This window comes from Schistocerca serialis, chromosome 6, assembly GCF_023864345.2.
Source record: "Schistocerca serialis cubense isolate TAMUIC-IGC-003099 chromosome 6, iqSchSeri2.2, whole genome shotgun sequence".
Taxonomy (NCBI): Eukaryota; Metazoa; Arthropoda; class Insecta; order Orthoptera; family Acrididae; genus Schistocerca; species Schistocerca serialis.
In genome coordinates, this window is record NC_064643.1 from 131,098,757 (window position 1) to 131,113,805 (window position 15,049).

General features: G+C 43.6%; 1 protein-coding gene across 1 annotated transcript in view; it reads right to left on the reverse strand.

Annotated features, from left to right (window-relative positions):
* Window positions 1–15,049, reverse strand: part of LOC126484689 (O-acyltransferase like protein-like) — a 199,715-nt gene that overhangs the window by 100,959 nt on the left and 83,707 nt on the right. Inside the window, exon 5 of the mRNA XM_050108284.1 lies at window positions 6,276–6,502. Within this exon, the coding sequence (XP_049964241.1) occupies window positions 6,276–6,502 (227 nt within the window). The remainder of the gene's footprint in view (window positions 1–6,275; window positions 6,503–15,049) is intronic.

Sequence of the window (15,049 nt, forward strand, 5' to 3'; positions counted from 1 at the left end):
AGCGCGGGCCGCTGTGGCCGAGCGGTTCTAGGCGTTTCAGTCTGGAACCGCGCTGCTGCTACGGTCGCAGGTTCGAATCCTGCCTCGGGCATGAATGTGTGTGATGTCCTTAGGTTAGTTAAGTTTAAGTAGTTCTAAGTCTAGCGGACTGATAACTTCAGATGTTAAGTCCCATAGTGCTTAGAGCCATTTGAACCATTTTGAAAGACAAGCAACAGGCATATCATAAGTGAGTACCCGACGAATGCGAACCGAACACGACCGAATGCTATTCGCAATCCTTCGCCTACCGTTTTCACCAGAGAGGAGGTTGATTCGCTTGTGATCGCCCCAGAGTAGGTCAGGTTTAAGGTCAAGTGAGGCCTGTAATACTGGTGAACCGCAAAGTCCTTACTCACTTCTCGCACTTTTAAACGTATTATTTTTTACTTCCATGTAATATTTGTTGAACTCTAATAAAACGTTGCTCCACTACTTTAAGCTCTAACGGATACTATCTACATTGTTTTTTATATCATTATCTGAGCAACATAATCAACACTACCCAGGACACTAAAATTAACTGGCTCAGTCAATCTTAGTAATTCCACTCACATACCAAGGAAAAATCACTGCTTACGAATAATGATTCTCTACTATAAAACTGAAATAAAACTTTTGGTCCACTTCTGCTTAGATCGTATATTCAGGGTGGTCCATTGATAGTGACCGGGCCAAATATCTCACGAAATAAGCATCAAACGATAAAACTACAAAGAACGAAACTCGTCTAGTTTGAAGGGAGAAACCAGATGGCGCTATTGTTGGCCCGCTAGATTGCGCTACCATAGGTCAAACGGATATCAAGTGTGTTTTTTAAAATAGAAACCCCCATTTTTATTACATATTCGTGTAGTACGTAAAGGAATATGATGTCTTAGTTGGACCACTTTTTTCGCCTTATGATAGATGGCGCTGTAATAGTCACAAACGTATAAGTACGTGGTATCACGTAACATTCCGCCAGTGCGGACGGTATTTGCTTCGTGATACATTACCCGTGTTAATATGGCTATTGTGATCAAAATGCCCAACGGGAGTGTGCTATTTATGGTGCTCGGTATCCTGGACGACATCATCCAAAAAACGCACTGTTGGCACTACACACGCTGGCAGATGACATTCACCGGGTATTCGACATACCCACACCGTGCCATCGGATCGCCACATTCTGTACCGTGATTGGTCACTCCACACAACGTTTTTCCACTGTTCAATCGACCAATGTTTACGCTCTTTACACCAAGCGAGGCATTGTTCAGCATTTACCAGGCGTGATGTGTGGCTTACCAGCAGCTGGTCAACCATGAAATTCAAGTTTTCTCGTCTCCCGCCTAACTGCCATAGTATTTGCAGTGGATCTTTATGCAGTTTGGAATTCCTGTGTGATGGGCTGGATAGATGTCTGCTGGTTACACATTACGACCCTCTTCAACTGTCGGTGGTCTCTGTCAGTCAACAGACGAGGTCTGCCTGTACGCTTTTGTGATTTAGGTGTCCCTCCACGTTTCCACTTCGCTATTACATCGGAAACAGTGGCCCTAGGGATGTTTACACGTGTAGAAATATCACGCACAGACGTATGACGCAAGTGACACCCAATCACCTGACCACGTTCGAAGTCCGAGAGTTTAGCGGAGCGCCCCATTTTGCTCTCTCATGATGTTTAATGACTACTGTGGTCGCTGATATGGAGTACCTGGCAGTAGGTGCCAGCACAATGCACCTAATATCAAAAACGTAAGTTTTTGGGAGTGTCCATATACTTTTGGTCACATTGTGTACCTCAGGTGTCCAACCCGGAAAAAGGAACCTACAGTTTAAGATGGAATCCGAGAACGTGTCCTTGCTGGGGACTCCTCACAATAGATTACAGGCATACTGAAAATTTGGTCTGGCCGGGATTCGATGTCGCGACCTCGCGGTTTCCAGGCAAGTACGCCTTACAGCTAGACCACCAGCCTGACAGATGTCAGTGGTGGGGAGCAGAGTTGCCCCGACTCGATCAGAAGGTGCCAGGTGCTCATGCCAGCGCCTGTTGGGTAAGCACCAGAACAAAAAAGTACTTACTGACCGCTGTTACCACCTTCGTCGATAGAGGGTAGTGGCAATGACTGAAGCATCTCTAGGGACGTCTATCCATGTAATATCACCCCTCCCCTGCCTCCCTCCACCTATGTCGTGTTTCGCCTAGCCTCCTCCCACTCTATCCTAGCCCTCTGCTGCTTATGCCTGCAGCACTGGTAACACAGCGAGAACGTGCAGGCCGAGAAACAGTTCTGATTGGCTAACACCTGGGCCTTACCATTCGACTAACGTCAAATTTATTGTAAGTGAAGTACAGGGTAATGACGGAAACTGAAGTAATGAACAAAAATTTGTGCTACAGCTGGAACTAGACAGATATTCTAATCATTTTGGCTATCACAGCTGCATAGATTACCCTAGTCCAGTTGTCTCCCTTCAGCTCGCGCCCTCAGCCCAATTTCACATTCTTAAATCGTCTGTATTGCCGAGGCTCTCCAACATTGGAATAGCACCCTGGCTTTCGAATGTAAAATGGAAAGCCTGTCTGTACCTCAGGCATAGGTGGTCTATTGATCTGATGTATCATCTGGCGCACATACAACCTGGCTCTGTCCGATGCTGCAGTCTCAAAAAAGTACAGGGTGTTTCAAAAACAATGACGTGATTTAAAAACTGCATATTTATTGATAAAAACATAATACTACAAACATGAGGTACAATGCAAAATTCTCACAATATCCTAAAGTTTTAGCTGTGCTATTACAAATGCTCTATACGTTCACCAGCGACAGCACAGACAACATCTAGACGATAGCTAAATTCATCGTAAACTTGACACGATGTACCTGGTTTTACAGAAATTAAGGCGGCTGTTATTGTGTTCTTCACTTCTTCTACGTCACGAGGTAAAGGGGAGATGAACTCACTTTCCTTCTGATATCAACAAAAATGTGGAGTCATGTCTGGAGATCTTGGAAACCAAAAATGTAGGGCTGTGTCTCCGGGTCCTGTGTGCCCTATCCAGCGTTTTGGCAATGTCATTCAGAAACTGACGTACTTTGTTGTGCCAGTGTGGTGGAGCTCAATCCTGTTGGAAAATGAAGTCGAGTCCTCCTGAAGTTGTGGAAAAAGCCAATTCTGCACCATTTGAAGATAGCTCATGCCAGTCACAGTGCATTCCACAAAAGAGAAGGTGAACTCGACTTTTCCTTAGCATCGGCATCCAGTCTCTTCAGACTGGCGATACCAACGACGAACGTTTCTGGGTGCAGACGGATCAATGCCAAAACGCCGACGAAAAGCACGCTGGACCGAAATCACTGACACACTCTTTCCACACTGCAGCGGACAAAATGCCATTACAATTCTGAGTGACTACAAACTGACATCTAACGGTAATTTTCTGAAACTATAGGCTGCGCCCATTCAAACAATACACATTTTATTGTTGTCAAGTCCCATATCTGTTAATTCCGAGGGTGGTTTGGAAAGTTCTCGGAACGGAATAGAAAAAAAAAAAGGACTTACATCACTGAAACTTTTTTCATATTTCAATGTAGTCTCCTTGTAGATTAATGCACTTGGTCCAACGATGTTCTAGTGTCTTCATCCCATCTTGAAAGTGAGTTTCCTCCAGGCCTGCAAAATAAGTTGTCAACTCCGGTTATCAATCCTTCGTTTCAAGTGAATCTTCGTCCACCAACAAAAATTTTGAGTTTTGGGAAGAGATGGAAGTCTGACGGAGCCATATCAGGTGAATGACGGCACATGTGTGAGGGCGGGCATTGTCTTGATGGAAGATGACTTTCTTCCTTGCTAAACCTGACCTTTTCTCGCGTATCTTTTGTTTCAATTTGTCCAGGAGGTTAGCATAGTATTCTCCAGTAATCGTTTTCCCAGTGGGGAGGTAATCTACAAACAGAATGCCTTTCACATCCCAGAACACTGAGGCCCATGACCTTCCTCACGAAAGGAATTGTCTTTGCTTTCTTTGGTGGCAGAGAATCAGCATGTTTCAACTGCTTTGACTGTTGTTTTGTCCCTGCGGTATAGTAGTGCACCCAGGTTTCATCTGAGGTCACAAAACGGCGCAAAAATTCTTGTTCGTTTCTTCTAAAACGGGACAAACATTGTTCCGATATATCCATTCTCATGCGTTTTAGATCCAGAGTGAAGAGTCGCGGCACCCATCTCGCAGATGTTTTTTTCATTTCAGTTAAAATGTGATGCACCCTTTCAGGTGACATCTGCAAGCGTGAGCAGTTCCACGCTCCTTCAATTGGCGATCCTCCATGACAGTTTTGTGCACTTTTGCAGTGGTTTCTGGAGTAGTGACACAGATTGTCCGACCACTGCATGGATCATCATCTAAACTCTCCCGACAAAATTTAAATTCATTTGTCCACTTGGCAACAGCTGAATATGAAGGAGCAGAGTCCTCCAGTGTATTATGGAAATCGGCATGAATGTCCTTTGCTTTCATACCTTTCTTTACAAAGTATTTAATCACTGATCGAATTTCAATTTTTTTGCATCTTCACAAATCACTACACAGGAACAACAACAGAGCTACCTCACCACCCCAGCTCTCTTCCAAGTGCACTGACGTGGCATGTGTTTATGGGCAACAGTACAATAAATATCACGTGAACAGCTCGTTGCGCTATCGCTGACCTCTCATGGTAATTCCGAGAACTTTTCATACCACCCTCGTATTACCGTCTACATCTACAACTACATTTATACTCCGCAAGCCACCCAACGGTGTGTGGCGGAGGGCACTTTACGTGCCACTGTCATTACCTTCCTTTCCTGTTCCAGTAGCGTATGGTTCGCGGGAAGACGGACTGCCGGAAAGCCTCCGTGCGCGCTCGAATCTCTCTAATTTTACATTCGTGATCTCCTCGGGAGGTATAAGTAGGGGGAAGCAATATAATGGATACCTCATCCAGAAACGCACCCTCTCGAAACCTGGACAGCAAGCTACACCGCGATGCAGAGCGCCTCTCTTGCAGAGTCTACCACTTGAGTTTGCTAAACATCTCCATAACGCTATCATGATTGCCAAATAACCCTGTGACGAAACGCGCCGCTCTTCTTTGGATCTTCTCTATCTTCTCCGTCATCCTGACCTGGTCCAGATCCCACACTGATGATCAATACTCAAGTATAGGTCGAACGCGTGTTTTGTAAGCCACCCCCTTTGTTGATGGACTACATTTTCTAAGGACTCTCCCAATGAATCTCAACCTGGTGCCCGCCTTATCAACAATTAATTTTATATGATCATTGCACTTCAAATCGTTCCGTGCGCATACTCCCAGATATTTTACAGAAGTAACTGCTACCAGTGTTTGTTCCGCTATCATATAATCATAAAATAAAGGATCCTTCTTTCTATGTATTCGCAATACATTACATTTGTCTATGTTAAGGGTCAGTTGCCACTGCCTGCACCAAGTGCCTATCCGCTGCAGATTTTCCTGCATTTCGCTGCAATTTTCTAATGCTGCAACTTCTCTGTATACTACAGCATCATTCACGAAAAGCCACACGCAACTTCTGACGCTATCTACTAGGTCATTTATATATATTGTGAAAAGCAATGGTCCCATAACACTCCCCTGTGGCACGCCAGAGGTTACTTTAACGTCTGTAGACGTCTCTCCATTGATAACAACATGCTGTGTTCTGTTTGCTAAAAACTCTTCAATCCAGCCACACAGCTGGTCTGATATTCCGTAGGCTCTTACTTTGTTTATCAGGCGACAGTGCGGAACTGTATCGAACGCCTTCCAGAAGTCAAGAAAAATAGCATCTACCTGGGAGCCTGTATCTAATATTTTCTGGGTCTCATGAACAAATACAGCGAGTTCGGTCTCACACGATCGCTGTTTCTGGAATCCATGTTGATTCCTACAGAGGAGATTCTGGGTTTCCAGCAATGACATGATAGCGAGCAAAAAACATGTTCTAAAATTCTACAACAGATCATTCTTTTTGAAACACACTGTGTATGATCGTGCAAACCTCCTCTCAGAATGGCAACGGACACCATAAGAGGCAAGTTCGGTGTGCACATGTGCAACATGAGTAGCTGAGTGCCAGTGGCAAACATCAGCCACACCACTGTGAGTGTGGCGGGTGATGCGCAGCTCTACGTAGGCAGCGCCAGCTGAGGCACCTGACTGTTGTGATGGGTAGCCTACCTTCGCGGCGGCGGTCTTGTTGGCGGCCGGCTGCTGCGCCTCGATGATCATCTTGTGCAGCGTCACCACCCACAGCGTGCTGAGCAGCCGCAGCGCCTCCAGGCAGGACACCGAGCCCGCGGGCGCCCGCAGGGCCCACAGCTGCCGCCAGCCACTCTGCACGCTCAGCGACACCCACGCTGCAAGCAGACAGCCGCTCCCTGGTTCACTGTCTGTCCACATGCAACCTGCAAATCCAGTGGCTAACACCTGTCACATATCTACATATACATCCTGAAGGTGCGGAAACCTCCATACGGTCCGTGCCGGGGGAGGTGGGAAGGGTACCTTATGGCATTCATCTACATCTACATACATACTCCGCAATCCACCATACGGTGCGTGGCGGAGGGTACCTCGTACCACAACTAGCATCTTCTATCCCTGTTCCACTCCAAAACAGAACGAGGGAAAAATGACTGCCTATATGCCTCTGTACGAGCCTTAATATCTCTTATCTTATCTTTGTGGTCTTTCCGCGAAATGTAAGTTGGTGGCAGTAAAATTGTACTGCAGTCAGCCCCAAATGCTGGTTCTCTAAATTTCCTCAGTAGCGATTCACGAAAAGAACGCCTCCTTTCCTCCAGAGACTCCCACCCGAGTTTCTGAAGCATTTCCGTAACACTCGCATGATGATCAAACCTACAAGCAACAAAACTAGCAGCCCACCTCTGAATTCCTTCTATGTCCTCCCTAAATCCGACCTGATAGGTTTCCCAAACGCTCGAGCAGTACTCATGAATAGGTCGTATTAGTGTTTTATAAGCGGTCTCCTTTACAGATGAACCACGTCTTCCCAAAACTGTACCAATGAACCGTAGACGACTATCCGCCTTCCCCACAACTGCAATTACATGCTTGTCCCACTTCATATCGCTCTGCAATGTTACGCCCAAATATTTAATCGACATGACTGTGTCAAGCACTACACTACTAATGGAGTATTCAAACATTACAGGATTCTTCTGCTATTCCTCTGCATTAATTTACATTTATCTATATTTAGAGTTAGCTGCCATTCTTTAGACCAATCACAAATCCTGTCCAAGTCATCTTGTATCCTCCTACAGTCACTCAACGACGACACCTTCCCGTACACCACATAATCATCAGCAAACAGTCGCACATTGCTGTCCACCCTATCCAAAAGATCATTTATGTAGATAGAAAACAACAGCGGACCTACCACACTTCCCTGGGGCACTCCAGATGATATCCTCACCGCTGATGAACACTCACCATCGAGGACAACGTACTGGGTTCTATTTCTTAAGAAGTCTTCGAGCCACTCACATACTTGGGAACCAATCCCATATGCTCGTACCTTAGTTAGGAGTCTGTAGTCAAACGCTTTCCGGAAGTCAAGGAATATGGCATCCGTCTGATACCCTTCATCCATGGTTCGCAAGATATCATGTGAAAAAAGGGCGAGTTGCGTTTCGCAGGAGCGATCCTTTCTAAAGCCGTGCTGATGCATGGACAGCAACTTCTCTGTCTCAAGGAAATCCATTATATTCGAACTGAGAATATGTTCGAGAATCCTGCAACAAACCGATGTTAAGGATGTTGGTCTGCAATTTTGAGGATCCGTCCTTCTACCCTTCTTATATACAGGCGTCACCTACGCTTTTTTCCAGTCGCTCGGGACTTTACGTTGGGCAAGAGATTCGCGATAAATGCAAGATAAGTAAAGAGCCAATGCAGTAGAGTCTTTCTAAAACCGAACTGGAATCCCATCAGGACCTGGCGATTTATTTATTTTCAACCCATTAGGCTGCTTCACAACCCTGGGGATGTCTATCACTATGTCGTCCATACGGGAATCTGTACGAGACTCAAACGGCGGTATGTTTGTACGATCCTCCTGCGGGAAAGATTTCTCATTGTAAGTCACTCCGCTTGAAATTATCTGCTATAGACTGGGAAGAAACCGTAGATAACTGAAGATGTACTTCAGTTGATAGTTGAAAAGAGGAAGTACAAAAGTGTTCTGGGAAACTCAGGAATACATAAATACAAGTCGCTGAGCAACGAAATAAATAGGAAGTGCAGGGAAGCTAAGAAGAAATAACTAATGAAAAACGTGAAGAAATCGTAAAAGAAATGATTGGTGGAAGGACTGATTCAGCATACAGGAAAGTCAAAACAACTATTAGTGACATTAAAAGCAAGGGTGGTAACATTAGGAATGCAACGGGATTTCCACTGTTAAATGCAGAGGAGAGGGCGGATAGGCGGAAAGAATACGTTGAAAGCTTCTATGAGGCGGCATATTTGTCTGGTGTGATAGAAGAAGAAACACGAGTCAATTTAGAAGAGATAGGGGATCCAGTATGAGAATGAGAATTTAAAAGAGCTTTGGAGAACTTAAGATCAAATAAGGCAGAAGAGCCATCAGAATTTCTAAAATAATTGGGGGAACTGGCAGAAAAAAAGACTATTCACGTTGGTGTGTACGAGTCTGCTGACATACCATCTCAAATCATCCACACAACTCCGAAGACGGCAAGAGCTGACAAGTGCCAGAATTATCGCACAATCAGCTTAATAGCTCATGCATCCAAGTTGCTTCCAAGAATAACATAGAGAAGAATGGAAAATAAAATTGAGGATGCGCTAGATGACGATCAGTTTGGCTTTGTTGTTGTTGTTGTTGTGGTGGTGTTCAGTCCAGAGACTGGTTTTATGCAGCTCTCCATGCTACTCTACCCTGTGCAAGCTTCTTCATCTCCCAGTACCTACTGCGACCTACATCTTTCTGAATATGTTTAGTGTATCCATCTCCAGGTCTCCCTCTACGATTTTTACCCTCCACGCTGCCCTCCAATACTTAATTGGTGATCCCTTGATGCCTCAGAATATGCCCTACCAACCCCTTCTCCAAGTTGTGCCACAAATTCTTCTCTCCACTTCTATTCAATACCTCCTCATTAGTTATGTGATCTACCCATCTACTCTTCAGCATTCTTCTGTAGCACCACATTTCGAAAGCTTCTATTCTCTTCTTGTCTAAACTATTTATCGTCCACGTTTCACTTCCATACATGGCTACACTCCATACAAATACTTACAGAAACGACTTCCTGACACTTAAATCTATACTCGATGTTAACAAATTGTTGCTCCTCAGAAACGCTTTCCGTGCCATTGTCAGTCTACATTTTATATCCTCTCTACTTCGACCATCATCAGTTATTTTGCTCCCCAAATAGCAGAACTCATTTACTACTTTAGGCGTCTCATTTCCTAATCTAGTTCCCGCAGTATCACCCGATTTAATTTGACTACGTTCCATTATCCTCGTTTTGCTTTTGTTGATGTTCATCTTAACTGCTCTTCCAGATCCTTTGCTGTCTCTGACACTATTACAATGTCATCTTCTCCATGGATTTTAATTCGTACTTGAAATTTTTCTTTTGTTTCCTTTACTGCATGCTCAATACACATATTGAATAACATCGGGGGAGGCTACATACCTGTCTCACTCCCTTCCCAACCACTGCTTCCCTTTCATGTCCCTCGACTCTTATAACTGCCATCTGGTTTCTGTACAAATTGTAAATAGCCTTTCGCTCCCTGTATTTTACCCCTGCCACCTTCAGAATTGGAAAGAGAGCTACTGCAAAATCTAAGGTTTTCCTGCCGTTTGTTAAAAATGTAACGGAAAGAATAGGGAGGATCTTGACGAAGCGGAATATTACGGTAATTTACAGACCCACCAGGAAGATACAGGAATACCTTAAGCCTGCCAGGGACTCTCGCAAACCACTGTAAAAAGCTGGAGTGTATAGGATCCCATGCAGCTGTGGTGGTGTTTATGTGGGTACCACTAAAAGAACTGTTTCTAAACGTTTGGAAGAGCATAAGGGAAATTGCAGAAGGGGAGAAACGGAACGATCAGCTGTTTCGGAGCATGCTTTCCAGCCAGGGAACCACAATATTCGTTTCGAGGAGACGCAAGTACTAGCGGCCACAAGCGGATATTACGAAAGGCTCTACAGGGAGACAATCGAAATCGCTAAACACTCAAATAATTTCAACCGTAAGGAGGAGGGTGTGAAATTAAACGGCATATGGATGCCGGTGTTAAAGAAGATGTGTACCACCCGCCCACTACTGGGTGATGGCAACGGCGATCGACGGCGACGGACAGCGGCCAATTGCACTGACGTTTTCAAAACACGTGACGTCACGCCGCGGCGTGGGAGCGCGCGGACACGGAATTTAGCGGCAGTCAGTAGCGAACCAGTGGGTGTGTTGGACCTTCCATTGAGCTACGGACCCCCTTGAAGATGTCTCCCGCAGTCGGAGACGAAACGTTGGGAATCGACACAGAATTCATCAACCGACCACGGCATAACAGCCCGGATAATTATAATGGACAGCTTCCTCTTTCATTTCTTCCCGCCCCCCCCCCCCCCCCCCCAAATCCATATGCACCTACTACGTTTCCTTCTCTTCCTCTTCCTACTATCGAGTTTCAGTCACCCATGACTATTAAATTTTCGTCTCCCTTCACTATCTGAATAATTTCTTTTATCTCATCATACATTTCATCAATCTCTTCGTCATCTGCAGAGCTAGTTGGCATATAAACTTGTACTACTGTTGTAGGCGTGGACTTCGTATCTGTCTTGACCACAATAATGCGTTCACTATGCTGTTTGCAGTAGCTTACCCGCACTCCTATTTTTTTATTCATTATTAAACCTACTCCTGCATTACCCCTATTTGATTTTGTTTTTATAAACCTGTATTCACCTGACCAGAAGTCTTGTTCTTCCTGTCACCAAACTTCACTAATTCCCACTATGTCTAGCTTTAACCTATCCATTTCCCTTTTTAAATTTTCTAACCTACCTGCCCGATTAAGGGATCTGACATTCAGGAAACGTAAAGGCACCAGAGAGGCAATTCTGACATTGTAATTGATAATGGGAATAACAGCCATAATTTTTCCCGAGGGCATGCAGCTTTACTGTGTGGTTAAATGATGATAGAGTCCTCTTGGGTAAAATATTCCAGAGATAAAATATACCCCCATTCGGATCTCCGGGCGGGGACTACTCAAGAGGACGTCGTTATCAGGAGAAAGAAAACTGGCGTTCTACGGGCAGGTAGGTTAGAAAATTTAAAAAGGAAAATGGATTGGTTAATGTTAGATATAGTGGGAATTAGTGAAGATTGGTGGCAGGAAGAACAAGACTTTTGGTCAGGCGAATACAGGGTTATAAATACAAAATCAAATAGGGGTAATGCAGGAGTAGGTTTAATAATGAATAAAAAAATAGGAGTGCGGGTAAGATACTACAAACAGCATAGTGAACGCATTATTGTGGCCAAGATAGACACGAAGCCCGCGCCTACTACAGTAGTACAAGTTTATATGCCAACTAGCTCTGCAGATGACGAAGAGATTGATGAATTGTATGACGAGATAAAAGAAATTATTCAGATAGTTGAGGGAGACGAAAATTTAATAGTCATGGGTGACTGAAACTCGATAGTAGGAAAGGGAAGAGAAGGAAACGTCGTAGGTGAATATGGATTGGGGGGAAGAAATGGATGAGGAAGCCGCCTGGTAGAATTTTGCACAGAGCACAACTTAATCATAGCTAACACTTCGTTCAAGAGTCATAAAAGAAGGTTGTATACATGGAAGAATCCTGGAGATACTAAAAGGTATCAGATAGATTATATAATGGTAAGACGGAGATTTAGGAACCAGGTTTTAAATGTAGGAAATTTCCAGGGGCAGATGTGGACTCTGACCACAATATATTGGTTACGAACTGTAAATTAAAACTGAAGAAATTGCAAAAAGGTGGGAATTTAAGGAGATGGGACCTGGATAAACTGACTAAACCAGAGGTTGTACAAAGTTTCAGGGAGAGCATAAGGGAACAATTGACAAGAATGGGGGAAAGAATTACAGTAGGAGAAGAATGGGTAGCGTTGAAGGATGAAGCAGTGAAGGCAGCAGAGGATCAAGTAAGTAAAAAGACGAGGGCTAACACAAATCCTTGGGTAACAGAACGGATATTGAATTTAACTGATGAAAGGAGAAAATATAAAAATGTAGTAAACGAAGCAGGCAAAAAGGAATACAAACGTCTCAAAGTGAGATCCATAGGAAGTGCAAAATGGGTAAGCAGGGATGGCTAGAGGACAAATGTAAGGATGTAGAGGCTTATCTCACTAGGGGTAAGATAGATACTGCCTACAGGAAAATTAAAGAGACCTTTGGAGAAAAGAGAACCACTTGTATGAATATCAAGAGCTCAGATGGGAACCCAGTTCTAAGCAAAGAAGGGAAAGCAGAATGGTGGAAGGAGTACATAGAGGATCTGTACAAGGGCGATGTACTTGAGGACAATGTTATAGAAATGGAAGATAACGTAGATGAAGATGGAATGGGAGGTATGATACTGCGAGAAGAGTTTCACAGAGCACTGAAAGAACTGAGTCGAAACAAGGCCCCAGGAGTAGACAACATTCCATTAGAACTACTGACGGACTTGGGAAAGCCACGCCTAACAAAACTCTACGATCTAGTGAGCAAGATGTATGAGACAGGCGAAATACCCTCAGACGTCAAGAAGAATATAATAATCCCAATTCCAAAGAAAGTAGGTGTTGACAGATGTGAAAATTACCCAGCTATCAGTGTAATAAGTTATGGCTGCAATATACTAACGCGAATTCTTTACAGACGGATGGAAAAACTGGTAGAAGCCGACCTCGGGGAAGATCAGTTTGGGTTCCGTAGAAATGTTGGAACACGTGAGGCAATACTGACCCTACGACTTACCTTAGAAAATAGATTAAGGAAAGGCAAACCTACGATTCTAGCATTTGTAGACTTAGAGCAAGCTTTTGACAATGTTGACTGGTATACTCTCTTTCCAAGTCTGAAGGTGGCAGGAGTAAAATACAGGGAGCGAAAGGCTATTTACAATTTGTACAGAAACCATATGGCAGTTATAAGAGTCGAGGAACATGAAAGGGAAGCAGTGGTTAGGAAGGGAGTGAGACAGGTAATACAATGTCCCCAATGTTATTCAATCTGTATATTGAGCAAGGAGTAAAGGAAAAAAAAGAAAAATTCGGAGTAGATATTAAAATCATGTCAGAGACAGCAAAGGACTTGGAAGGGCAGTTTAACGGAATGGACAGTCTCTTGAAAGGAGGATATAAGATGAACATCAACAGAAGCAAAACGGGGATGATGGAATGTAGTCGGGTGATTCTGAGGGAATTTGATTAGCAAATGAGACGCCTAAAGTAGTAAATGAGTTCTGCTATTTGGGGAGCAAAATAATTGATGATGGTCGAAGTAGAGAGGATTTAAAATGTAGACTGACAATGGCAAGGAAAGCGTTTCTGAAGAAGAGAAATTTGTTAACATCGAGTATAGATTTAAGTGTCAGGAAGTCGTTTCTGAAAGTATTTGTATGGAGTGTAGCCTTGTATGGAAGTGAAACTTGGACGATAAATAGTTTAGACAAGAAGAGAATAGAAGCTTTCGAAATGTGGTGCTACAGAAGAATGCTGAACATTAGATGGGTAGATAACATAACTAATGAGGAGGTATTGAATAGGATTGGGGAGGAGTTTGTGGCACAACTTGACTAGAAGAAGAGACCGGTTGGTAGGACATGTTCTGAGGCATCAAGGCTTCACCAATTTAGTATTGGAGGGCAGCGTGGAGAGTAAAAATCGTAGGGGGAGACCAAGAGATGAATACACTAAGCAGATTCAGAAGGATGTAGGTTGCAGTAGGTACTGGGAGATGAAGAAGCTTGCACAGGGTAGAGTAGCATGGAGATGTGCATCAAACCAGTCTCAGGACTGAAGACCACAACAACAACAACAATAGGAATAAGACTAAAGAAAAATCAATACACTTTTATAGAATTTGTCGACGCGGGAAAAGCGTTTGACAATGTCAAATGGTGCAATATGTTCGAAATTCTGAGAAAAATATGAATAAAAGACGTCTCGTATACAATATGTACAACAGCCAAGAGCGAATAATAAGAGTGGTGGAGCAAGAAAAAAGTGTTCGTATTAAAAAGGGTGTAAGACAAGGATTTAGTCTTCGTCCCTACTGTTCAATCTGTACATCAAGGAAGCAATGATAGAAATAAAAGAAGGTTCAGGAGTGGAAGTAAAATGCAAGGTGAAAGGATATCAATGTACGATTTGCTGATGACATTGCTATCCTGAGTGATAGTGAAGAAGAATTACATCATCTGCTGAACGGAATGAACAATCTAACGAGTACACTGTATGGATTGTGAGTAAATCGAAAAAAGACGAAGGTAACAAGAAGTAGTAGAAATGAGAACAGTGAGAAACTTAACATCAGGATTGATGGTCACGAAGTAGATGAAGTTAAGGAATTCTGCTACCTAGGCAGTAAAATAACCAATGATGGACGGAGGAAGGAGGACGTCAAAAGTAGACTCGCAATGGCAAAAAAAGGCATTCCTGGCCAAGAGAAGTCTACTAATATCAAATATCGGCCTTAATTTGAGGAAGAAATTTGTAAGAATGTATGCCTGGAGTAAACCATTGCATGGTAGTGAAACATGGACTGCGGGAAAACCTGAGCAGAAGAAAATCTAAGCATTTGAAATGTGGTGCTACAGACGAATGTTGAAAATTAGGTGAAGGTAAGGAATAAGGACGTTCTGCGCAGAATCGGAGAGGAAAGGAACATGCGGAAAGCA